General features: G+C 38.0%; 3 protein-coding genes across 4 annotated transcripts in view; all 3 read right to left on the reverse strand.

Annotated features, from left to right (window-relative positions):
• LOC116291563 (ATP-binding cassette sub-family C member 4) overlaps positions 1–13,035 on the reverse strand; it is a 52,425-nt gene extending 39,390 nt beyond the window's left edge. Inside the window, exons 1-10 of one of the 2 annotated variants that reach the window (XM_031698738.2) lie at positions 12,918–13,035; positions 9,892–10,115; positions 5,972–6,082; positions 5,033–5,153; positions 3,900–4,115; positions 3,323–3,412; positions 2,802–2,965; positions 2,095–2,220; positions 1,029–1,278; positions 1–114 (exon numbers count right to left, since the gene is read on the reverse strand). In XM_031698738.2, coding sequence (XP_031554598.1) covers positions 1–114; positions 1,029–1,278; positions 2,095–2,220; positions 2,802–2,965; positions 3,323–3,412; positions 3,900–4,115; positions 5,033–5,153; positions 5,972–6,082; positions 9,892–10,088 — 1,389 coding nt within the window. In that variant the 5' untranslated portion in view covers positions 10,089–10,115; positions 12,918–13,035. Of the gene's footprint in view, positions 115–1,028; positions 1,279–2,094; positions 2,221–2,503; positions 2,518–2,801; positions 2,966–3,322; positions 3,413–3,899; positions 4,116–5,032; positions 5,154–5,971; positions 6,083–9,891; positions 10,116–12,917 lie in introns of those variants that run through there. The other variant, XM_031698739.1, reaches the window with a different exon arrangement.
• Positions 13,036–13,953: 918 nt separating this feature from the next.
• LOC116291578 (protein phosphatase 1 regulatory subunit 36) lies at positions 13,954–23,563 on the reverse strand. The gene is made up of 16 exons (XM_031698751.2): positions 23,453–23,563; positions 22,921–22,988; positions 22,663–22,782; positions 22,089–22,325; positions 20,955–21,053; positions 20,193–20,333; positions 19,843–19,885; positions 19,016–19,098; positions 18,296–18,348; positions 17,750–17,825; positions 17,525–17,554; positions 16,857–16,952; positions 16,617–16,664; positions 15,759–15,878; positions 14,893–14,936; positions 13,954–14,377 (listed from the first exon to the last, which is right to left on the reverse strand). The coding sequence occupies exons 1-16, from the start codon at positions 23,471–23,473 to the stop codon at positions 14,325–14,327; spliced, it is 1,332 nt and encodes a 443-aa protein (XP_031554611.1). The 5' UTR covers positions 23,474–23,563; the 3' UTR covers positions 13,954–14,324.
• Positions 23,564–23,993: 430 nt separating this feature from the next.
• LOC116291553 (Golgi-associated plant pathogenesis-related protein 1) lies at positions 23,994–25,945 on the reverse strand. Its single transcript, XM_031698728.2, has 4 exons — positions 25,865–25,945; positions 25,533–25,595; positions 24,835–25,072; positions 23,994–24,468 (listed from the first exon to the last, which is right to left on the reverse strand). Exons 2-4 carry the CDS (start codon positions 25,585–25,587, stop codon positions 24,153–24,155), a joined length of 609 nt encoding a protein of 202 aa, XP_031554588.1. The 5' UTR covers positions 25,588–25,595; positions 25,865–25,945; the 3' UTR covers positions 23,994–24,152.
• Positions 25,946–26,426: the final 481 nt, after the last annotated feature.

Genomic DNA, 26,426 nt, shown 5'->3' on the forward strand with positions numbered 1-26,426 from the left:
TTCATTCCATGATGCTTTGATCTCTTCAGTGACAACTCCACACTGTTCAGGTTTTGGTCTTAACTTTGTTGTGATCAGACCATGAGAATGAAGCTCATCCATAGAAAGCAATTTCTGAAATAAAATATCAGATACTTAGTATTTATTTTACTGCTCGAACTACTCCAGCTACTCTGACTACCGCTACTGGTGTGGGGGGAGAGTTTACGTATTTGTCATTGTTTATTTCGTAGTAATAACAACGTCGGATGTTGTTGTTGCTCCTGCTGCTGTTGTCGCGTTGTAGTTGCTACTGGTGTTACTGTAGACGGTTAACAGTCCCTGTTTTCTCTACTCAGTCGAGTCGCATGCCGCTTCAAACTCGTCACCGCTGTTTCAAGTTATGAAAAAACCCGGCTGAGTTACAAGGGATAAGAGAGACTGTTAAGGACGTCATTGTTGAAGTCGTGTTGAATTATCGTTGCAGCTGTTGATCAAATTGTGGTCGTTGTTGCTAATGCCCGGAATTGCTGTAGCTATATATTGCACTTGACGTTGTCGTTGCTGGTGTCGTATAGTCGTTGGCGCTAATGCAGGTGTTGTTGCTGTAGTGGATGTATACAATGGATGTGGTGGACGTCAATCAAAGTGTTGCAATAACATTGTCGGAAAACACAGAGTTTACATGTATGAGGCCACGCCCCTATGCCGGAATGCCATAGAAACGCTTTAATTGACGTCCACAAAAACCCGCCTAGTTTGTCGGAAAGAAGATTCATTCAACGCCAGGGTTTAAAATAATTGCTGATCATTCTCCGGTCATAATCACAACTAAATTAGTTTTAGCTTAGTCATACCTTATTTCTGGCTAAACGTTATTAGTCTAAAATGACCGGCAAAGCAAAGATTTGACCAGACAAGTCTCAGTTCTAGCCCGACAATGTCCAATGCCCGGCCGTTATTTCAAGCCCTGTAACGCGTGCTATTGAGGACGAATGTAACACAAGACAAAGTGTTTAACAAGTGACTGAACCACCTCAAATCTTTACCTGGATTCTCTCAATAGAAACCCTTCCCTCATTCATCAAGGTGATGCCGATAGGAAAGAACAAGGTCATGTTGATGCGAACAGAGTTGTACAATGCCATGGAGGTGAAGACCTTCTGTGCCGTGAGAATGTTGCCCGTCAGAACGTAAGTCAGGAAGGTGACGTACGAGATGAGAGCAGCTGAGCTGAAGAAGAACGCCATGAAGATGCCGCGTATGGATGCCAGCTTCAGGAACCAGCTTAACTCGTTTCTGGACATAACATGTATTTACAAAGACTATTTATTTTCACAAGAAAAAACAAAAGGGAGCAACTGTCGATTATTGTCTATGAAGGTTAAATATATAGGCTAAAATGTCCTGCGCAGCAAACAGAGTCCCCTTTTCGAAGTTCAAAAAAAGAGGCTAGACTAATGACTCGGCGTTTTTACTCTTGATTTTTTTTCGTGAACAAAGCTGCTACGTGCCACAATCCTCGAAAGAAATCTGGTGTGACTGTGAATAGCTCGCGTTACAAATGTGACGTGACGCGACCGACAAGAACGGTGCCGCGTATAAGCATTTGCATTAGCTGAGCAGTGATCTCTTGGGATGTGATTGGTTCAAACGATGTCGCTTATTCCATAAAGTGATGATGACGTGATAGTCACGAAATCTATTCTAAACGTGACTGTGATGGTGTCACATATGAGCATTTTTATTGGTAGAACAGTGATCTCATGCGATGCGATTGGTTCGAATGATGTGACGATCTATTCCGTGACGAACACCTGCGCCTTTACTTCTGCGCGCTACCATGACAACTGGTGTCCGAGATTGCTGTCCACCTAATGTTCAGATTTCAGGGCTTTATTGTCATTTTTTAAAGATAAAATATAGAATATTCATACATTCCAGTGAAGGTCTGTGGAATTTTAAAGTGTTTGAATCGTTGAAGAGGGTATTCTTTACTTTACCGTTGGTATTTGTGAATATTTAGACACTGATACTTAGGCTAACCCTGAGTAAATGAGTCTGTAATCAAGGAACGCAGCAGTTAATTTAGAACTTGAAAACTAGGCCTATTACCTTCTGATGGAGTCGACCTTCTCTGCGAAGGGGAGTTCCCATGTGTACATCTTGATGACACTCATTCCACTGATAATCTCATTCATGGCCTTGACCCTACGATCCACCCATTGTGAAGCTTTACGCCTGAAGATTGTAATACAGTAACAAGCAGTCGAATTAAGAGCAAACACGAAACATTGACAAAACGAAAACATCTGAACATGCTTATAATCTACAGAACCGAGTGCTCTCACAGCTACTCAACCGGTGCTTCCATTGGTAAGGTTGATTTAATCACAAAGGAAGATTTTTTCACGTAGTGTACAGATTGGTGCTATCAGAATGGCACCCACCTGAGCTATCCCACAATACTTAGATATAGTAGTTACCATAGCAATGTACCAATTATAAGGTAGTGTACAGATACCTTAATCCCATCAGAATGGCTCCCACCCGAGCAATCCCACAATACTTAGGTATAGCATAGTAACCATAGCAATACACCAATTATAAGGTAGTGTACAGATTAGTGGAATCAGAATGGCTCCCACCCAAGCAATCCCACAATACTTAGGTATAGCATAGTTACCATAGCAATACACCAATTATAAGGTAGTGTACAGATTAGTGCTATCAGAATGGCTCCCACCCAAGCAATCCCACAATACTTAGGTATAGCATAGTTACCATAGCAATACACCAATTATAAGGTAGTGTACAGATACCTTAATCCCATCAGAATGGCCCCCATTCTCATCTGCATAGGAACAAGCAGCATCACTACCCCCATTCCTGCCAAGGCCGACACTCCTATCTCTCTCCATAGCAGGTACAGGACTATCAAAGTCTCTATAGGACCAAGGATGATGTAATGTAAGAAGAATGTCACCTGCAGAACAAAATATATATAAATGAGGTTAAAACAGCCAGCTTTGATATGTAGAGACAGAATGCTTACATTCACTGCTATCTGCATTATAAATTTAAAAAAGATTTTTTCTAATATTTCTTTTTAATATTTCTACGCCATTTTTTTCTCCAGTATATTTATAGAATACCTCGCAAATCGTATGCACATACTTAATAACCATGACTTCTATTATTGTATGTGTCGTTATTCGAAGAATTCCGACAACTTCATATCATTTGTATAATTTTTTTTTAATTGCTCCTTTTCTTCTCCAATCTTATCTATAGACTGAGGTGTAGCGGATTTCGTATATATATATATAAAACCTTCACTCACCCAGTCAAACTTCTGAGTATCAGTTGAAATAAGATTCACAATGTAGCCTGTTGTTGTCTTGGCGATGGCTGCATGGCTGAGCTTCAATACCTGATATAAAAAACATATATATACTAGGTGAATGAGTATTTGATGCAATGTTTATAAACACTGATGCCATAAGATGTGAACTATCTGTGTAAAAAAGCAGGATAAAATAGCAAACTTTATATGAGGAGACAACTAGCTAAAAAAACTAGTGTGAGCTGCATCGGTGTTTCTAATGAAACAGTAATGATAAAAAGGTAAATTATACAACATGAAAAGATGAAAAAACTTACTGACGTTTCGGACGCTAGTCCTTCGTCGGAGTGAAAATTTTTATATATTGTGTTGGCAACAAAAAACGACACAAAATTTTGGGACTCTTGGAAATTATCTTCCTATTTTTGTTTCCCTCAAATTAATATTGTAACCTGGCTTATGAACAAGCTTAGAAGAAATTGTGGATTCCATGACTTATTGGTTAGATTGTACAATAGATTTTTTGCTAGCAATTTATATGACAATTTGTAAAAACGAATTCCATTATCTTTACCTTATTATAGACAAGGGATGTACATGCAATCCTAATACGCATGCCAAACAATTGACGCATAAATGTGAAGGGATTCATGAGAAAACTATTAAGGATTGCACAGATTGCAACTCCTAGTGCATACATGTAGGCTTCTGTTTGGGTGACTGTTGAACCAATGGCAAAGTAGTTGACTAGTAAACCAAGAAAGAGAGGCTGGATAATCCTAAGAGTGTCCTAAAATAAAAAAGAAAGTTCATGAGAAAGTTTTGATTGATTCAGAATTGAATCTACTTTTCTGCTGATAATGATTAAAAACCAAAATATTTCATCATCATTATTTGCCAACAACATTGATACTATTGGCTCTATTGTCATCATTACCCTCACCACTACCCAACAACACATTGGTGGATGCAGGATTTTTTCTAGGGGGGGGGGGAACGGGTTGCATCATCCAGGATTTTTGTTTTAGGAGGGGGTGCACCCTTTGATTGCAAACTCAAACACCAATAATGCAGTATATACCAGCTCATCTAAGGGGTGCAACTCCCCTAGATCTGCCCCTGCGAAAACATCTCTGCCATCTACCACACCAACAACCATTATCACCACCATCATTATCACTACCACCATTATCACAATCATCTTCATCATCTCCATCATCAATACCAATATCACCATCAGCATAATAACCACCATCTCCACCACCACCACCACTACCACCACCATCATCATCATAAGTCCACTCCATCATCATTACCATCAATATCACCATCATCATCAACAACAACAGCACCACCAACAAGGGCAGATCCAGCCAAACTTTTAGGGGGGGCTAATTGAGTTTAGGGGGGGCTAATTGAGTTTCTTCCGTTAACACAACGGAAAACAATTAAAAAAAGCATCTAATTCTTCAGTTTTGTTTTGTTTTTTGTTTTTTTCTGCTGAGGGGGGGGGGGGGCCTGGATTAGTCTCCTCAGCAGCCGTTCTTAGTGATCCGCCCTTGACCAATCATGATTATGATTATATAAATCATCACTTCTTATTCTTTTGAACAACGAAATAAAGCAAGGCTGGCACATAAGATACTCCTCATGAACTTGAAATTATAATGGATGGCTTCCACTCCAATAGCATTCAATTATACTTACTGTAATGATTGCAAAGATTCCTAATAATGTATATCTAAATCCAAAAGTCCTAACAACAGCCTTCAGTAAGCTAGGCTTGTATGAGGTTCCCTCTGATCTTGACACTTCTTTGTCCCATTCTCTATTGTTAGAATCAAAAAACATGTAGTCAACATGAAATGATCAGAAATAACAACAAACATGTAAAAAACCTAAATTGTTATACAGCTCGATTCCCAACCTTTTTGCAACATTGCTGCAATCATTAGATTCATTTGAAGTAGAATTAAGTTCTACTTTTCACCGTGATTGCAGCAACTTTATTTGCTTCTCTGAGTTTGAGGAAAAACTGGGTTGCAGGGCTTAAAATGATGGGTGGACATCGGACAATGTCCGCCCAGAATTATTGTAGCTTGTCCAGTAAAATCTTTGCCTTGCCGGTCATTTTGACTAGTAAGGTTCAGCCAAAAACAAGGTATAACCAAGCTAAAACTAAATTGACCTGTGATCCCAAGCGGTGACTTATCGGCCGTTATTTTAAGCCCTGGGGTTGAGTTGGTATTACGGTGCATTGTGGGACTGTGTTAGGTTACAAAACGAATGCCTTCTTTGAAATTTGTCCCCTAAAACAGTCTCACGATGCACTTTAGTGCTAATTACTCAACCCATTTTAATTTGTCCTTAATCTCGGAACGGCTAATAGATATGCCTCCAGCAATTGCTGTTATGACATCTTGGGCTTTATAAAATCATTGTCCAAGACAATCTTATTAAAATGTGTGGAATAAGGAACATTGCCTACTGTAATATATCTTGTCTATGCAAATGCAACGCACAGTATATTTTTTCAATGGTGGAGTATGGATAAATAATTAATGTTAACCTTCCAGTAAACTGTCCTAATACATCCAGTTAAGAACAAAAACTTGATTGGGAAAATAAATACATTTGGTAACATACCCTTGTAGTTTTTCACCAAGGACATCAGTGGATTCATCTGGTCTTAAGCCGTAGAAATCTGTTGCTTTTAAAGGACGTTTGTTACCCAATGACAACAAACCACTCAACCATCTGATAACATAAGTCAATTTATTTGTGAAAGTTTATTATCTTTATAACATTGAATGAGTAGAGGTAGGGTGTATTGGTGGGTTGTCAGTAAGGTGTTGGTGGGTTGTCAGTAAGGTGTTGGTAGGTTGTCAGTAGGGTGTTAGTGTGTTATCAGTAGGGTGTTGGTGAGGTGTCAGTAGGGTGTTGGTGGGTTGTCAGTAGGGTGTTGGTAGGTGGTCAGTAGGGTGTTGGTGGGTTGTCAGTATGGTGTTGGTGAGGTGTCAGTAGGGTGTTGGTGGGTTGTCAGTAGGGTGTTGGTAGGTTGTCAGTAGGGTGTTAGTGTGTTATCAGTAGGGTGTTGGGGGGCTGTCAGTAGGGTGTTAGTGTGTTATCAGTAGGGTGTTAGTGGGTTGTCAGTAGGGTGTTAGTGTGTTATCAGTATGGTGTTGGTGAGGTGTCAGTAGGGTGTTGGTGGTGTCAGTAGGGTGTTGGTGAGGTGTCAGTAGGGTGTTGGTGGGTTGACATAAGCGATCATGAGATGGTTACATTTGATGTGATGTTAAAGTGTAAAAGGAAAAAGATCCCAAAACGTAAAGTCTTCTTACAAAAAAAAGCCAACATCGACAAGATGAAGGATGATATCTTGGAATTTTCACATTACTACAAATCTAACCTATCGTCAAAATCAGTCGACGAAAAATGGTCGGAGTTTGAAAAAGCAATCAAGACTACTATGGAGGCGAATGTTCCCTGTAAAACCACATCTTCTCGTTTTAATTTACCTTGGTTCAATAGAAAGCTTCGCAGGATGTGCAAAAAGAAACAACGTATCTATAATAAGGCTAAGAAATCGAAGAATAAGAAACACTGGGATAGTTATAATCTAATGAAGAAAAATCTCCGTCAGGAAATGACTAAAGCACGGAATGATTATGTATCAGAATATCTGACAGAAAATATTCAAGAAAACCCCAAGTCATTTTGGAGTTACATAAAGAAAACAAAGAGCAATAATCAGATTGGAATCCCTGATCTGAAGATTAATGGTAGATTATCAAGTGATCCCATTATCAAAGCAAACACACTCAATGAACAGTTTTGTTCAGTTTTTACTGAAGAAAACAAAACTACGTTACCTTCAATTCACCCATCTGCTGGTCAAGATGTGATATCTCCCATTAAGGTAGATTGTAGAGGAGTTGAGAAACAACTGCTACAGCTCAAATGTGACAAGTCACCTGGTCCAGATAATATACCGCCATGGATTTTAAAGACTCTGGCATCAGAAATTGCACCCATTCTTACCGATCTCTTCCAGTCCTCACTGGATCAGTCTGCATTACCATTAAAATGGAAAACAGCGAATGTAAGTGGAGTCCACAAAAAGGGAAAGAAAGATGAGTGTCAAAACTATCGACCTATATCCTTGACATGTATCGTTTGTAAAGTACTGGAACACATTGTCCATAGCCACATGATGAAATTTTTTGAAAAGAACAACATACTTGTGGACAATCAGCATGGGTTTCGTAAGAAAAGATCAACTGAGACACAGCTACTTACCACCACCCAAGATCTTGCTGATGCAATTAATAAGGGGAAAACAACTCATCTGGCCATCTTGGATTTTTCTAAAGCATTCGATAAAGTACCACATGAAAGGTTGCTTATGAAATTGCATTACTATGGTGTTGATGGCCCCCTCAATTCCTGGATAAGAGATTTTCTAACTAATAGAACTCAAGTTGTAGTGTGTGAAGGTGTTTCTTCATCACCCAAGCAAGTAAAATCAGGTGTGCCTCAGGGAACCGTTTTAGGTCCGCTATTGTTTTTATTGTACGTAAATGACATTGTTGAACATCTCAGATGCCAAGTTAGACTATATGCAGATGACTGTCTTATTTATATTCCTCTATCAAGTAATGACGACATGGATAATTTACAGTCTGATCTTTTCCACCTTGAAGTATGGCAAAATATGTGGCAGATGGAGTTTAACCCAGATAAATGCTTCATTATGAGCATATCCTTACAAAAATCTCCACCTCACAAAGAATATGTTTTCTGTGGATCAGTTCTGAAGTATGTTGATGTGCATCCTTACTTGGGAGTCACATTAGACAACAAGTTACGATGGAACTACCACATTCAAGAAATTACATCCAAAGCTACACTAGTGCTGAACTTAATTAAGAGAAATTTTTGGTTTTGTAATCGAGATGTCAAGTGTACCCTGTATAGGTCTCTGGTTCGACCAAAGTTGGAGTATGGATGTACCGTATGGGATCCTCATTATAAATGTGACATCGACAAATTGGAACGCGTACAAAGACGTGCAGCAAGATTCTGTGTTGGAGACTATAGATACACTTCAAGTGTCACCTCAATGATGCACCATCTATGATGGGAACCTTTGTGTGTCCGGCGTAAGGAGGCAAGATTAACAACTATGTTCAAGATAACACATGACATTATTGAAACTGATAAATCTAGGCTAACACTTGCAAAAGAAACTAGAACTAGAGGTTCGCATAAATTCAAGTACCAAAGTATTAAGACAAATAAGGACGTACATAAATTTTCTTACTTTCCAAGAACTATTGTTGAATTGAACAGTTTACCTGCTGATATTGTGGAGGCTAATTCACTCCAGACTTTTAAAGTGAAACTATCAAAATTCGTTAGAAATTAGATTATTTTTTTTATTTTTTTTATTTTTTTATTTATAAATTTCATATTTATATTTTATATCTATATGGAGTGGCCTGGATTGGGGGATGGGACATGTTTCTCTGTTGCTCCGGGTTTCGGGCATGCGCACTAAGACAGACCATAAAGTCTGTCTGCGCGGGCGTGGGACTCGGGAAGGCTGGGGGCATGTCTCGTCTATGATCTAGGCTATTCTATATACTCTATATTTTATATTTTATTTTTTATTATTTATCTATTTATTTAATTTTCCCATAGTTAGCGTGATAACTTAATGTATAGTTCCTGCTGACAATAAAATGTAGATGTAGATGTAGTAGGGTGTTGTTAGGTTGTCAGTAGTGTGTTGGTGGGTTGTAAGTAGGGTATTGGTGGGTTGTCAGTAGGGTGTTGGTGGGTTGTAAGTAGGGTATTGGTGGGTTGTAAGTAGGGTATTGGTGGGTTGTCAGTAGGGTATTGGTGGGTTGTAAGTAGGGTATTGGTGGGTTGTCAGTAGGGTATTGGTGGGTTGTCAGTAGGGTGTTGATGGGTTGTCAGTAGGGTATTGGTGGGTTGTCAGTAGGGTATTGGTGGGTTGTCAGTAGGGTGTTGGTAGGTTGTCACTAGGGTGTTGGTAGGTTGTCAGTGTGGTGTTGGTAGGTTGTCAGTAGGGTGTTGGTGGGTTGTCAGTAGGGTGTTGGTAGGTTGTCAGTGTGGTGTTGGTAGGTTGTCAGTAGGGTGTTGGTGGGTTGTCAGTAGGGTGTTGGTGGGTTGTCAGTAGGGTGTTGGTGGGTTGTAAGTAGGGTATTGGTGGGTTGTCAGTAGGGTGTTGGTGGGTTGTCAGTAGGGTGTTGATGGGTTGTCAGTAGGGTATTGGTGGGTTGTCAGTAGGGTGTTGGTGGGTTGTCAGTAGGGTGTTGGTAGGTTGTCAGTGTGGTGTTGATAGGTTGTCAGTAGGGTGTTGGTGGGTTGTCAGTAGGGTGTTGGTAGGTTGTCAGTGTGGTGTTGGGGGGTTGTCAGTAGGGTGTTGGTGGGTTGTCAGTAGGGTGTTGGTGGGTTGTAAGTAGGGTGTTGGTAGTTCAGTGGCAGATACAGAGGTAGTCCATGGATTATTTGTTCATTTTAAAAAGTTCATTTCTTACCCAAAAGTGATATATTTTGAAAATATATTTGCTGTTGACATGGGTGTTGGAGGAATCCCAGGAGCACTGTTACGCCTTTCCGTCCTCTCACCAAGCATTTTTTCCTTCTCGTCTTCTTTTGTATCACAGTCATCACTGTTGTCATCACTATTATCATCAGTGGTGATGCCAACATCTACTGCTTCTACCATATCCATGCTAAGGGATTGTAATATTTATAAGCCCTAAAGAAAAAATTCAAAAAGTAAGGTTTGCATATATATAAAGGGCATTCCCTTATTTGGCAAATACGAAAGTGAATGCGATCTTTGACTAAAGACTCATTTATACAGGTTCAGTCTTGTTTAAGAGCAAACCATTTGCAAAAGTCATCTGTAATGTAAAGAATGTATCCTTTGAAGAATACCAATGTTTTGCAATCCCACAATATTGGTATCCATGAATAGCTAGTTTATTCTTGGGGTGCAACGACCTGATTAGAAATTCCTTGAGATGAATAAATAACAATGGAAAAGCCGCCATGTTGGTTGATCTAACAAGAGAGGCTAAATGAGGAATGCTTTGTTGTTATCATCAACCAACATGGCGGCTATGACGTAAAATGCACCTCAAGAATATAAAACTTGTGGTCATCAAAAACAGCAATATGCATTGGGTGCAAAACAGGATTAATGATATGCCAGCAACCTATATATTTTAATTATAGATTTTAATTTAATTCTACCGTTACAGGCTATATATTGAGAGGAAGTTTTTTTTGATAATGAGCAATAATGGCAAAAAGCGCCAAAAACTAGACTTTCATATGAGTTTTAATCCCGATTTTCTTTTGGTTTAACACTCAAAACCTTTTTTAAACAGTTAGAAAGTAATATACTATGATAAGATAACTGTTTGAAGCAGTTTTTTCAATTGTACAAAGATGTTGTGTTGCATTTCTGTTAGAATGTTGCTTTGCCAGGCTTTTTTATAGAAAAAATATGGGAAATAAGCAAATGAAGGCCTAAACATCATTTTAACACTTTTTAAATTCCACTTTCATCAGTCATCTCCACTTCCAAACAAGTTAAACTTTCTGAATAACAGGATTATAGCCTTGCACAACAGCCTTTCTTCAAGAAAATAGTTTTTGGCGCTCACTGCTTGAATACGAAAAGAATTCTCTCTTGATGATTAATAATTGGAATAGTGAAGGACTTTTACAAGCCTATTTTTTCCCAAAAGCTAGCTTTCATGACTTACATACACTATAAAAATATATCAAATTCCAGCAAGGAGCATGAACCTCTCAAAAACTACTAGTGAGGTTTATAAGATCAAAGTAATACAATATGTACAACACAACATGCCAATTTAAGGTGACTGCCTACTTTTGGAAATTGATTTAAGCTTTTTTTAAAACTTCGATTTTCCGAATGGAAATTTAATGCTGATTCCAAATCTGGAAAGAAAAATAGGGTGTCCCGAGCTCATTTTCGAGATAATCAGCATTTAATGGAAGCCTACGCACGAGCTTTTGGAGTAAAAATTGCGCCACCAGAAGTGATTAGAAAAAAATTAAGATTAATAAGATAATAGTTATTTGCAGACTATATGATTGCACGAATTAAGGCTAGTCAATCATTCTACATTAATACATGGATATTTTCGACAAAAAGACAGAGAAATACATTGATTTGTCATATTTTGTAGTTTCGGTGCTCTTAAAAAATCTCATAAAGTCGAACAAAAATCCCTACAAAAATCTATTTTTTCACGTGTTCCTGATTTAAACTTTTCCTAAAATGTTGATATGACCTAGATTTTTCGAATGAGCTATCAAAAAATATAGAGTCCCGTGCAAAATTTGAGGGTTTTGCCCTGTTGAAGCTCAAAACGCGTATGGTTCTTCAATAAAATTTTGTAGATTTTTCAGCGGTTTTTGAGCGCGCACACATCGTGGGCTCAAATCGAACGTTCAAAAGTAGGCAGCCACCTTAAAGCATGGATTATTGCTTTTTCTAAGTGTTATTTTAGTGTTTGAAAGCAGGTTTTCAATTTTGTGTGTCCCAGACAATTCCAGTCTCTGCATGTCTAATTGTATTTTGGCTGCCATCTATAACTTAGCCTATTAAAATAAGCCTTAAGGGCGTAATTTTAGATGGTCTGATATATAAAACTCATTACCACTGGTAAGACATCTGGTCAGTTTCATAGTATCAAGTTCAGGTTTACATGTGACCAGAATGCGATCATCTAGAAAACATGTAAAGTAATAAGTAAAAAAAGAATTTTTTTTAAACTAGAAAGAAAATGTTAGCTATATAACATATAAGTTTAAATGTAGCTATAAAGCATTATAAAGACGAATAAAACTTGAAACCCCAATCTTTTCACAGGGGATGATAAATTAACATTTTATACTCATGGTTCCTTTGCCACATGACTTGGTTCTGCCACAGAAATATAATATAATGTAATACCATCCTTAAGTTTAAAGAAATATAAAGAAACTTTTCCTCTGTGCATACTTGATTGCAATCACATCAAATACAGTATTCTAACTAAATGTTGAAATTATTAAATCAAAAGTTGGTTAAATATTGACAAAACATAAAGCCGGCGGCCGCCTTCCAGAAATTACAGTGTAACAGCAGCTAATAATTACAACTAGAACAGATAAACTAGGAGAAAACTTTATGATAATTAATTAATTTGTTCATAAATAATTAATGTAATGCTTTGGCAAAGGTATTGGTGGTAGCTTAAGTGCAAATTTAACAAAAGAGATAACGAATAAAGCGTTTTATAAAATGTCCAGTACGGGGTCCAGTAAGCACATGCAAATATGTATGTATGTTGATATGTTGTGGGTGATGCATTTATGATTTTAATTTGGCCTTGATCGACCTTAAATGCTTGAGGTATTGAGATCAGACCTTGATAAGCAGTTCAAAATCCCCACTTGGTTTCATAAGACAGTTATTTAGCACGGCTATTTAACAATGAAATAATATTAATGGCCCGTGGAAACGCTTTATCCTTACCTATCAATGTGTATTTATCCTTCTTTAGATGGTGTAGATGGAGAAAGGTTAGAATTCTTGCTGCAAAAGCCGTCAAAATGAGGTGTCTTATGACTCCACACTCACTTGTCTCTTGGTTATCAAGGCAAACTACCTCTCGCCAGTCTCCCTCATTTTATGCATATTAGCATCTTTTTCCCATAGAGGAAAAAATAGCGCACTTTTGGATCCAAAAAATTGTGGAAATCCTTTCTACTTTACAGAAATATCAAACGGCTATATTTCTAGCATCTAAACAGAGTTTTACTATGGTTTTTCACGTTTTTTTGGATATGCTGGTCTATGACATCATTGTTAAATTTAGTATGCTATCACTGGGCTTTTGAGGAGTGATGCAATGGTAACGATAACAATGGTAATATAGTGAAGTCATTTATAGAAATAGAATCGTTATCATTGTACCTAGTATATAGAACTTCAAGAGGTCTTTACTTTATGATCCAGCCATATTGAAGTCGAACGTTTAGGCTATAGGATATTTTATTTCGTGTTAGGAATGCTTTCTTATTCTCGTTTTTGGGCCTCTAATCTTCTTCCTTTATTTTTTACGAAAAAAAAAAAAAAAAACTCGAAGTATTCATTCATTCGAGTGTCTGTTCTCAATGCCATTTTATTTGGGCCCACGGAAAACCGAACCAAAAATAAGGCGGCATAGCATTTTATACGTTTTCAGATGATGCACAACTTAGCAGAGCAAATGAAAATTGCCGTATAAATTAAAAGGGGGGATACGGACCATGTCCCCCCTGCCTACGCCCTTGCTGTAATTTCCGTATTTTTCGTAATTAAATAAATTTGAATTTTAGAAATAATGGATTTGTTGAGCGTTTAGAGAACTAATATATCAGAGTGTTGTTTTTACAATGTTAACATACAATGTAGTGGCTGTGATAATCAATATTAGCTGTCTCCACGGCAAGAATCAAAGCTTGACCGATATATATATAACACAACTCGCTCAGTAGAATCGAATGAAAAATAAAAACTTTCTCGTGCATGTAGATTTACATTTATTCTTACGATCTCGTTTTCTAGTTCCTTTTCGCCTTCTTATTTTACATATGTTTTTAATTTCTGTTCTGGTTTCTTTCTTTCCTTTCTCTGATTATCAAATGTGAAACTGAGAAGATAGAATTGTTTCTCTTCCTCTAAACCGTTAAGAGGTCACGAGTGGTCTTCGTGTTAGTAGTCTCCTCTGCAGACCGTCACAAATAACGCGGTATAGCCCAATAGCAACATACTGGAAGGAAAGCTGCAATAGATCCTGAAATCTGTTCAGGCGTTTGCATTCGTTTGCATTTGCATTGCGTGCGTGGTAAATTCATTTAGAACGATAGACTTTGAAAACACTGAGTTTGTAGTTTCGTATCACTCTTGCTCTTCTAGTTCATCTTGTTCTTCTTCGGGAGAGGCACCATTATCTGCAAACATGTTAAAACGTCAAAAGTATGCAGAATTTTTCATGTTTTCTGGATATGTAGCTTTCACTAGGTCAGGTCTATCCATTAGTAGTCTGTTTGACGAGGGGAGGGGGTACTCCCATATTAGCGACGGGGAAGGGGAGAGATCGTTGTAGCTTTTAGGGGTTGAAATCGTAAGTCCCTCTACTCCCTGTTTTAGGGGGTGAAAAAGGAAAAACTCTCGTTTTGTTTTGCTTTGTTTTTCGTATTAAATGGTTTATCTGGTGTTTTAAAGTGTTATCTTTTGGGGCTAAAATTAAACTTAGCCAGGACGTTCAAACTCTCTCTTAGGCCGGTGAAATTGATTTTTTTCGATCATCATCACCACTATTTTTACATGGGAATACACTCATCCCCCCTCTCCCCTCCCCTCCTCCCAAATCCCCCAGTTTGTAACCAAAAGTGGGCCACATTGGAAACCGGTATCCATACTGGATTTGTTCATCCACTATAAAACAAAGGGCTATTTTACTTACTTGATCCTTGTGGTGGAATGCTCGTGTCATCACCTGCTAAGGATCTGAAGTGAAGAAACCGGGTCAGATTGAGTGATATAGATCGCGCACGTGACCCATGACTTTCTAAAAATATTCTTTTCTTGAGATTTTTTCAAGTGCACTTTTCAACAGTACTCCTGTTTGGAATTCTATGTAGCTCAGGGTTACAACATACATATTACGTGTTCCAGTGAAGATGCTTGGAATTCTAAAGCCCCGTTTACACTAGCGATTTTTGCTGCGTTTTTCCATAATAATGGTAAAGAATTTACTTGTAAAGTTTTTTTCAGGATACCAAGATTTTCCTAGACGAATGTCTCTTTTGAAGGATGAGACAAAAAATTTCATATTTCCGAAAATTGCGACAAAAATTGCAGCAAAAATCGCCAGTGTAAACGGGGCTTAAAGTTCTTGTATTGTGGAATTTGTGCATTTTTTAATTCATCTTCATTGGTATTTGCGAATGTTTAGACACTGAAAAGTAGCCGTGAGTAAGTGAGTCTGTAATCAAGGAGTACAGCGGTACCTTTTTGGAATTTAAAATAAAGGGTTTTCACATGACGTCACACAGCCGCCATATTGGTGTACCTTTGACAATAACTTTTTCATTAGTTTTTTTTGTTATGTGCATCAATACGGCTGTCATCTCTATTGTCACAGTTAACTCTTCAGGGACTGAGTAACGCCCTGCTATATATAGGTCTAGTCAAGGAGTAGCACGACCTAGTCTCCCCAACAGCCGCTTTCACTGTCGTCACGCAACGCTTTCTAACCTGAGTAGTTACGTGACGACACTGAAAGAGGCTGTGGGGGAGACTAAGCACGACCAGGCTCGTAACACTTACTTTCTACGACCTTCTCCTGTTTCGTCTTCATCATCCCCTGTTTCGTCGTGTTCCTCCTCTCCAAATGGTGCAAGTGTTAATGGATTAAAGCCTGACATGGCTTCTCCGATAATTCCAACCCTAGAATAAATGTAATAAGAAATATGAAATATTGAAATAAAATATCAATTGTGTATTGTTATTGAATTCAAGGTGGTTCAACCACGAATATTATAGTCAACGAAACTATTAAAGTAACTAAAGTGGGCCGTCGTAATCTGATCATCACCACCACCATTATCATGATCATCACTATTAACATTGTCATCACCAGCACCATTATCATCAGCACAACAACAACATCTGCACAACCATCATCATTATCAACACCACTACTGCCATTATCTATATCATCACTGGTCATCATCATCATCATCATCAACAACATCAAGATCAATTTCCATCCTACCATCATTATCACAATCAGCATCATCAATCGTCACTGTTACTATCACTGACCATCAACATCACACCACTACAAGCATTATCATAATTAGCATCATCAGCAACATCATTATCATCATCAATACCAAAATTATGATCATCATCATTACCAACAACACCGTCGCCACTGATGCTACAACTATTAACAAATGTTATCCAACACCATCACTACTATCACCAGATAACCATTGCCAAAGGTCATCATCATCCCTATCACCACCACTATTCACCATCATTATTGTCATCATTATTATAATCATCATCTTCTTCTTGTAGTGCACGCTATAACTGTACGTGAGTACCACAGATCCCCTCCTCCCCCTCCAAAAAAAAAGCACACAAAATCATGTCCAAACGTTCATTGGTTCTACTTACTTTGCCTTTAGAACTAAAGATTCTTTGTCGTCGTCGTTAGGAAGTTCACTAATAACCAAATCAGACAAAAAGATCAATATATAACACAATCTCACAAGACATATTACCAAATCTTCATTCTGGCAGCCAGAAAAAAGTAAAGGAAGTGCAGGTTCATCTTCTTAATGAAGTGGTTATTTTGGGTCATCGTATCCTCTGAATGCTTAGAAGTAAGCAAGCTTATTATTACGTTAGACTTACTCAGCAGACACTGGAATAGCCTTGGTTCTGTCAAGGAACCAGGGAGAAGCTTCTTTAGAGGATGGAAAAAGTGATACAAGGACTGGCGATCGTTGGCTGGCAAAACAAAGGGTTCGTTAGACAATATTCTATACTACTGGATGTATAAGTACAGGTTAAAGTAACGTGTAGACAAATGGGTATTTTTTGGTTTCATCACTGACACATTGTTTTCGTCATCATCATTGTCATCATCATCATCAATACTGTTGTTGTCGTTATCATCGAGATTACCATCACTATCATCATCATGATCGACATAAACCGCATATCGTGGCTATCCTTGACCGTCATTGTCATTATCAATCATCATTGTCATCATCATTATCATCATCATCATCATCAATATGTATCAACATCATAGCTACCAATTATTGTCATCATTAACAACATCATCATCACAATCAATATCAATTGTACATCATGCATGGCCATCCCTGATCGATCATCTTCCGGTCATCATCATCATCAGCAGCATCATCATCTTTGTCATAATATAGACCATCGATTTTTATAACACCATTACCTCATAATTGGCATCATCATCTTCATCATAATACACATCATCGATTCTCATCGCCATCGCCCTCACTATCTTTCATAAGTGAATATGACAAACCAACACTTACTTGATTATAGACTTGATGGCCGGGCGTCTTCTAAATAGGAAACAAAATAGATAATAGATTCAGAAAAGTCATTCACTACAAGCGGATAAATATGCTACTAAAGTTGAAGCCACACAAGTTAAAATATAGATTGTTTAACGGCGCTAAAGCGCTCTAACCAAAAAAAAATACTCTCATTATTTTTTTAATCTTCAACAAAACTGACTGGTTAAACTAGTTACTTACGGCTTGAGGCGTCGATATTCTGCTGGGGTCAAAGGTTTTTTGTTGCTGTCCCTCAGCCTATCCATGGCGTACACCTCTGCAAGATCAAAGAAAGGTTTTCCAATACATGGATGAAACTAATATAAAACGATGCACTTTATTCTCAACGGCTGTATAAAATGGGGAGGCATTACTAATATAAGAACAGCTAAGGGGGCTTTCATTTATTAGTACATGTGGGGGGGGGGGGTAGGCAAAATTGTAGGAGATTACATGTACGTTATTTTGAGAAAGTGGTTAGGGGGGGTTACCACATATTGAGGAGGTTGATAAAATCCATTTGATAACTGCTACTAGAGCTTCGTGCAAGCAACTCACGCCATGTGGACAAAGTTGATCGAGGGATAAGGATTTATTCAGAGGATATTTCTAGCTTATTCACTGGCTTAATTGTACAACCGACTCATGACTTGGTTTCAAAAAAGCAATCAAACTTTGTGAAATCACTGGCATCTTGCCCATCATGGGATTAGACCAGCGAGTCTAGTCTATATATGAATTCAGTACCTTTGATTTCCTTGGGTCTTCCAGCTGGATTGAATGTTTCTGACCTGAACATCCTAGAAGAATTCAAAACGTTTATGTAAAAAGGTAAAGGTAATTTATTTTACTTCGATAACGCGGGGAGTGGTTGCCCAAGTCTCCTGAGCCAGGGGCTCCTGTTTAATGCACTTGAAGGTGCGCCCTCTACCCCCTCTTACTATCAGTGCTCCTTTCTACGAGTATTTAAAGAAGCTAATTAAAAGCTACACAGAACAGAGTGAAGTCGAAACAGACGTGGAGTTCCTGAGGATCGAACTACGGACCTCTAGCTCTGAAGGCCGAGCACTAAATAACTGAGCTATGCCTACTCCTACAAACGTTTGACATGAATTGTACGGCATTCATTGTGGGAAAAATAGCGCCTTTTAATATATAAAAAGTATCCTCTATATTCAGCATTGTTGTCATCATTGTTGGTGCTGCTGCATCATCTGATTTTCTTACAGCCATAAAAATATCTTCTAAATGAACATTGTCAAAATAATAGTCAAAATCCACTGTTTTCCCATTCCATACATGTGTCATTCCCTAGAGTATCATTACTTTGTTTAACGGTTGTACATGAGAAGACACATGAATATGGATACAATTAACCCAAACAAAGAATCTTATTCTCAAGAGAATGACACGTGGTATGAAATGGTCAAAACAATATGGATTTGGTCGCCATAACAAGTAAAATACCTTCCTAGTTCTTTGTGAATGAGGTCCAAATGTTGTCGACGGAATGTGATGTATGTCACATAAGATGAAAATCTGTATAAAAACTGAAGAGTAAAAAAACACTATGTCAAGCCATAAACTAAAAATAAGAAATCATATCAAACATTGAATGTCGTATTTCCCCGTTTCTGTTGTCTGCAAAGGCAGACCCACGAGTTAGCATCGTCCCCGTATCCTTCCTCGATTTTCCAAAGTTTTTCTCTTTTTTTTCTTTTCTCTTCTTCTTCAAAAATGTACATGTCGAATTTGTTAAAAAAGGACGGCCTTTTTGTTTGCCGCTTTTCTGAACAATCCAAAAATGGAATTGATCATACCATAAATGGAGTGAGCTTTCTCTACTCCAACTTCGACACTAACATATAGAGTAAAGCTTGATATGTATAACCACTGTATAAATTTCTTTACCTCAAGCGTAATGTTTTCCCATTTCAGACCATGTGTTATTCTCTTTAGGATAGAGGTTTTTCATGTGACGTCATGGTTGCCATGCTTGAGGGCAAAACAAAAAATATATTCTCCTTTTGGAAATAAATTCTCTTCATGCAAAAAATAATATTTCATTGTTATACTGTCCACAAACATGGCTGCTGTGAAAAACCTCTATAAGATTCTTTGTTTGAGTTGTGTCCATATTTATTTGTCTTATCATGTGCAACTGTTAAACAAAGAAATAATACTCTAGGGAATGACACGTGGTCGGAATTGGAAAACCTTAAACTAAACTAAAGAATTCTATTCTTTAATTTAAAACTTTAGTAGACATGAGTTAACTTTTTTTTTAGGATTACCTCGTAAAGATGTCCGTCCTTCGCCGTGCTGGAGACTCTAGACCTGAGATAAAAATAAAAATTTTACTTGACGTGTAAAGGGCCATGGAGAAGGGGGGCTACTCCCATATACAGAAGGGCGGAGATGCTATGGGCCTGTACTGGCATACTCACTAGTGGTCCTTTTAATTTTGTGGCACCCTAAAAGGTACCAATACCCTCAAAGGTATGACAAGCATATCCACACTTTTGCGATCGGAGTCCCCCAAGGTTAAGAATAACCTTTCCATTTCTAGAGAATTCAGAACTCTAAACCCTCACCCAAACCCCACCCTCTTTGTGGTCCTTCATCAGGTTTCAGCCCATATTACCTTCCACATGCCATGTGGTGCTGATCCTCTAGACCCAACCCAAGTACCATGACGCAGTAGCTCTTGGACAGTAACTTCTGAGCAGCTTCTTCCTTTGCTATGGCTGTTGCTAAGGCTTTCATCTCAGCAAGACTTGGTTCACTGATCAATAAAGAGAAAGATAAATGAAAGTGCAGGCGTTGTGTTTGGTAATCAAGGGTAGTGCAGATGTTGTGTTTGGTAAGCAAGGGTGGTGAAGCAGTATTGCATTCACCTCTCATATTCATGTCTAGGGTGTGAGTTGTGAGTAGAGTTTGTTAGGTCTCTTGCTTGATTCAAGGGTTTTACTTAGGCTTTCCTCACTCTGCAAAACCGAGCACACTAAAATCTGACTTCACCTTGACTTAGATTATTATCCTAGAGGTTGTTGCACAGTTCAACATGTGAGTTAGCCATGCCATGACGTAGATCAGCCCAGAGGTTGTTTCAGGGTTCTATCTGTGAGTGAGCCATGTCCTGACTTACTGTAGATCAGCCAAGAGGTAGTTTCAGGGTTTTATCTAAGAGTGAGCCATGCCCTGACTTACTGTAGATCAGCCCAGAGGTTGTTTCAGGTTTCTATCTAAGAGTGAGCCATGCCCTGACTTACTGTAGATCAGCCCAAAGGTTTCCGGGTTTAATCTGTTATGCTTCATGCATGAAACAGCATTTTCCTCAGGAATTTTTTCAGCGTAACAATTAAACAAAAACCCTAATATCCAAGATACTACATCTAATACTCACACTGCCATGGGCTTGGGTTTGTTTTCTATCGCGAGTCTCTCAAAGAAGGCATCAAAATAGTTCAAAACTGCCAGCAAGAATTCATCAAACTGTTCAGTGCTGAAACAACAAAAATATATTTTTGAAGAATTCATTTTGTTGTAAAAAAGTGAACTGCAGCATCTGCTACAAAATTTTGTTTAGATAAAGTGGGCAACAGGAAAACCTTTTGGTACTAATTCCAGCCACAGATGACCAAAAACCAGGGAACAAAATTAATGCTCCAAAACTGCAGGTGAAATTTCATATTTTCGTAAGTTTTAAGAGTATGACCACAGTCCAGAAATTGAAGCTCTGAAAAATTTAGAACCTGAATCGAATCAAGCAACATTAGAGAGTTTTAGATTTACGTTCACGGCAAACGTGAAACGTCAGTTGACCAGTAAAAAATTATTTTGAATTACTGAAAAAGAATCGCAAAAAAGTCCAAGTAGTAGAAAAACAAAAGAGTATTTGCGCTTGGTGAGAAGGTTTGTAAAAGGTAAAGTAAAATACACGAAAACTATGAAAACGTGGTCACGTTTGCCGTTTGCGGGGAGAAAAAAAAGTTAATCTAAAACTCTCTAATGGTTATTCACCACCTCCGATCGCTAGTGACTTTGAAATTTTTGCCAATGAGAACAAAACTTACTACAGTAGCAAGGTTTTGCTAGAGGGTTTAAAAGGTAATTTTGTGCCCTGAAGACTCAATGTTTTCTCATATTTACAAGTTGCAAGTGCTGTTATGCCACCTCTTGCTTTACTGAATTTTTGTAAAGGTATTATTTGTTTCATAATTTTTTCAGCATTATTCGTTAGTATTATAATTATAGTCATCTCATGATGCATTCTGATTGGTTGATTAAATGTGGTATAATAGTAAACAGTGTTAAGGCCACGTTTATGCTATACTGGTTTCCCCTGTAGCCATTATTAGTGTTGTAATATACTCTTTTTATGGTCTCTCCCAGCACCATAACTCCAATTGCCTTTTGGTCAATGATGATTAAGATGTGGGATAGCCAACTCCAGAGGCAACAGGAGAATATAATGTTTGAGGCTTTAAAATGAAGTAATTGGCTCTAAAAAATAGTAAGAGCAAACAAACCAGATTACCTGCAAGCACTCTGAAAGACCTCTGGCAAAGAATCAACATCAGGAAGAGAATCAAATGCAACACTCTTGACGTCATCTAAAGTTATAGATAAATGCTCACTTGTTCCTGCCTTTATGCTTGGTCGAGGAGAAGACCCCTTCATGTTACCTGTTCTCTGTCCCAGTAGGTATGCTTGCCCTCGGCGAGAACCAACTCCAGCCACGCCCACATTCCTGGACATGACAGATGGAGTACCCCTAAAATTATATTTTAGTTTATTTTTTGTGTAGTTCCAGAAAATATCCATCACCTCCCTATGGAGAAAATTGGAATTTCCAAGGGGTTGGGAGGGTCTTAGGAGAGTATTTTGTGAAGTTCCAGTAAATAAAATATCTTCCATTAATGGAGGGAATTTGAATTTCCAAGGGGTGGGGAGGGTCTGAAGGGTATATTCTAGTTTTCTTTCATGATCGGGTGGGGAGGGGAAGGCATCAATATATTTTCCAACTAATATACTAAATGAATGAGTGTACAAAATCAACAACTACAGCAGAAACAAAGTTTCAGACATACAATAATATATTAATTTTGTACCTGTCATTTTTCTTGCTGTAATCTGACTGGAAATGAATTCCTAACTGGCCTTTATTGCGCTTGGACTTTGCGGCACTTGTAGAGAAGTTACCAGGTCTTTCAACAAGATTGGGGTTTGTACTGTGGACCGAATGACAGAACATAAAACAGATGTACAGTACAGTCATAGTATACAGTGTACCCTTTCATAACACTGTGATATGGATTATGATGGTCTCATTAATGTATTACAGAAAAATGCTCTAATGTTTTACTTACATTACAGCTTCTAGAGTGTTTGTTTCTTCTTTCCAGACCCATCTACGGCTTAGACCCTGGTTACCATACTGAGAGTAGTTGAAGATTTTGAAATATTCAATTAATATATTTTTTGATAAATCGTATTTTCATCAGAGATTAAGGGAAAGTTTATCAGGGAAAAAGCAACATGAAACTCGATGAATTTGCTATAAAAGTGTTAATGATAAGGTATATTTAATTAATTTTTTTCTGTTTTGTGTAACAAAATTCATGAAATTCATGGTGGAAAAAATATCGAATGTCAGATCTGTTTTCAAAATATAAAAGCTTAGATTGTAAACCGATTTAAAGGAGAATTTAAAGGAGTATTTTTAGTTTTACGAATTAAAATAAGTTCGACTTATTAAAATGCTATTTAGAGTTTCTCGATTAACTTTTCAAATTTCAAAACAAATACGACTTCAAGAATCAAGTGTCATTTGGCAGACTATCCGACCACTTAAACCAAGTTCTTAACACATTTAGCAACACATTTAGCAACAAGACATACCAAGTTATCAGTATGAGCCATTTTATGTTGTTATAGGTTCCATTTTGCCATAACTTTTGGAAGATTTCTTTTTGACATTCTGTTTGTGGTTATCAGGCCGCCATCTTTGACATACTATGGGTTGCCAATAGCAACAAACCCGTGCGATTAGTCTTTTGGGTTAAACACAGGCAGCCCAAACAAGGTTCCTGTGTATGGTTGGGAATGTATGGGAGTTATGATAACGTCATGACAATAAAATGCCGGTTTCACTCAACAATTTGCCTCAAAACTTGCTGCAGTTGTTGCTTTTACTTTGTTCAGTCTTCTGGCGACACTGCAGCAAGTTTTGAGGCAAATTGTTGAGTGAAACATTTTATTGTCATGACTTTATAAACCATGCACAGGGACCTTGTTTGGGCTGCCTATGGGTTAAATTGTTATTGTCGTTGGTGTTGTGGTTATTGTTTTTTGTTTTTGGTGCTGTTAGTTTGTTTTTGTTTTCACTTTGCGGATGAAAGGTCAAAAATAAGATAGAAAATAAAATTACACAAAAAAAACATTTATATCTTTTAGATGCTTTATTTTTCCATTTGCCTAACTAATTTTATAAGATTACTAAAAGCAGCTTTTAATTCCTTTTTCCTTAATGAAAGCCTGTACTAGATATAAAAATATCTACTACAAGCTCATATGCTTGCTCCGGTCCAAGTCGTAGCGTTCAAGGTCGTTCTTCATCATCGCCGCTTTCAAGTTCAGTAAACTCTGGTTCGTCTTTCCTTATCTCTTCATCCCGGTTGCAGTACCTTCTATCAAAAGATCCTTTCACGACATTAGCTTCAAAATAACCTCTGTTCGTGATATTACCACCCTTCCTGTAACGAAACACAACCCAAAGACAGTTCATCCCTCTCTTTCTGGATGTAGCTGTTCCAACTCCAAGCTCACTCGATCCTTTCCACACAAGTTGTGTGAAATGCCCAGTTGCCATAGCGTAGCCAGGTCTACGGAAATCGTATACACAGATTTCGTCGTATCTGAAACAAGAAAAACCGGTTTACTTATCAAGGGAGCCTCAGTCGTACTCTGAGTTATGGTGGCGGAGTGCAGTGCATATACATAACACAGCTGGTACGACTCATGGTGGCGGAGTGCAGTGCACATACATAACACAGCTGGTACGACTCATCCATCGCTGTCCGTCAGTCTTTTTCTTTATAATTTCGCCTTACCCTACTTCCGTGTGTCATCAACTTTCGCACGCGTGCTCTTTCCGTTTATTTTTTTGATCACAAAAAAACGAAATTTAAACTGCATCCAGTTGCTAAAAATAGCCCAACCGGGAATTTATATGGCGCGCGCGTTATTAAGAAGTTTCCCTTTCTTATTTATCTTAATCTTACAATTCTTTGACGGCTTGTGAGGGAGGAAGTGGATCACCCCTTGATGAACAACGGTAGATCAGATTTTCTCCGACCCCAGGGCGGGAATTTCTTGGTGAGTGCTTCAGATATCCCATTCCGGCCAGCTTACGGGCGTAACGGGCAGCGGACGAGCTGAGATCGTTGCTAAGAGACAACGGTTGGGCATCGTGGATCTTACGATAGGTGTTGTGGGCCTCAAGGGTTTCCTGGGCATAATCTAAGACAGCAATTCAAAATCGAAAAAAAGAAAAAGTATTAGAATTGTATCGCGACAAATTGTCGTTGTACGTTCATTCTACTGATGTCACTATCTGATGAAGATATAGAAATATAGATAAGTTAAAATGCTTGGAAACGAGGTTATTCCGGGCGAAAGCCCTTGGAATTAAATTCGGAAAAATTAATTTCCGACCTCGCTGGGAATACTTATGTATTTCATAAGTGCTACGCGGTCCACATATTCTCACTATCTGATGCCGCTACTGCTACTGCTACTGCTACTGCTACTGCTACTGCTAATCGAAAAACATCAAGCAGGAATTTAATTTAATTTGAATGACCACGCTAGTAAGCGTCGCAACCGCGAGCCTGTGTAAGAGATCTTCCTAAATAGAAGTGGGGTTGACTAACCGATGAGATAATACAAAGAAAAATCGATAGATGTAATTCAAACTTACCCGCCATTGCAGATAAAGCAAAGGCTCCAAACAGAAGAACAACTGTGTAGAACATCTTTGTTGCTGTAAAACATTCACAGAGATAATGTTACCTAAATCAATAGCCACAAAACGTATTCTAAGTTATATAATATATTTGGCCAACTTTTCTGAAGAACACTTGAAACGTGGCTCACTGACAACGACTCGATAATTTGAGGACTAAAAAATAATTATGTTCAAAAACGTGTTAAAAAATTCAAACATTTTCCATACTACACTTGCTTTAGATCTAGCTCAGCCGGTAGAATAATAAGTTAGAATAACACTGAACCATTTAGCAATCATGTTACCTTTTTTAAGTTGAGTCTCCTTCTCTCCAGACAATAGAAGTGTAGTTTGAGTGAGTAACGAGTTCCCCGTTATATAGTTATATAGTTAGTCATGTTGACAAAAATATCAAATAAACATGTTGTTTGGCATGGTACACGTGGGCTTTGACAGGTTTCTCTCCTCAAACACTGTTAAATTTTTCATACACTGACAACTGGTTATTGAAATTAAACAATTTAGCAAAAAACTAAGTTAATTAAAGAGTTCTGTTTCAATAGTATTCAATGTACGTACTAAAGATGAAGAAAAAAGTGTATATATAGTGCTTGCTAATACAGTCATGTGTTTTTTCGACCTAAAATTAGGCTTCCACGACAAGTGAACCTGTTGTTTTCTTTTCAGTTTTCCAGTTGACCTTTCTTACGTGTTCCAGGCTTGAGATTATGGTACTAATGCCTAACCTCTAACCTTCTTTTTTGCACTGATAATCCCTATTTTCAATACCATTATCACTGATTTTTTACAAAGTAGACCGGTTATAGTTATATTTCGTAGAATTTACGTAAGAAAAACCTTCTTCAT

Source organism: Actinia tenebrosa, unplaced genomic scaffold, assembly GCF_029948245.1.
Source record: "Actinia tenebrosa isolate PJP-AT-01 unplaced genomic scaffold, QUT_ActTen_1.0 PGA_scaffold8__29_contigs__length_14323225, whole genome shotgun sequence".
Classification (NCBI taxonomy): domain Eukaryota; kingdom Metazoa; phylum Cnidaria; class Anthozoa; order Actiniaria; family Actiniidae; genus Actinia; species Actinia tenebrosa.

Excerpts from the sequence above, each read along its gene's own strand:
- LOC116291578 (XM_031698751.2), bottom strand. The coding sequence starts at position 23,473 with ATGGCTCATACTGATAACTTG. Across the intron at positions 18,349-19,015 it reads ATTCACAAAGAACTAGGAAG|GATGTTCAGGTCAGAAACAT; the intron begins GTATTTTACTTG and ends GAATTCTTCTAG. Across the intron at positions 16,953-17,524 it reads GCCATCAAGTCTATAATCAA|CCAACGATCGCCAGTCCTTG; the intron begins GTAAGTGTTGGT and ends TTGTTTTGCCAG.
- LOC116291553 (XM_031698728.2), bottom strand. The coding sequence starts at position 25,587 with ATGTTCTACACAGTTGTTCTTCTGTTTGGAGCCTTTGCTTTATCTGCA. Across the intron at positions 25,073-25,532 it reads TGCTTTATCTGCAATGGCGG|ATTATGCCCAGGAAACCCTT; the intron begins GTAAGTTTGAAT and ends TTGCTGTCTTAG. Across the intron at positions 24,469-24,834 it reads TCACAAGCCGTCAAAGAATT|ATACGACGAAATCTGTGTAT; the intron begins GTAAGATTAAGA and ends TTCTTGTTTCAG.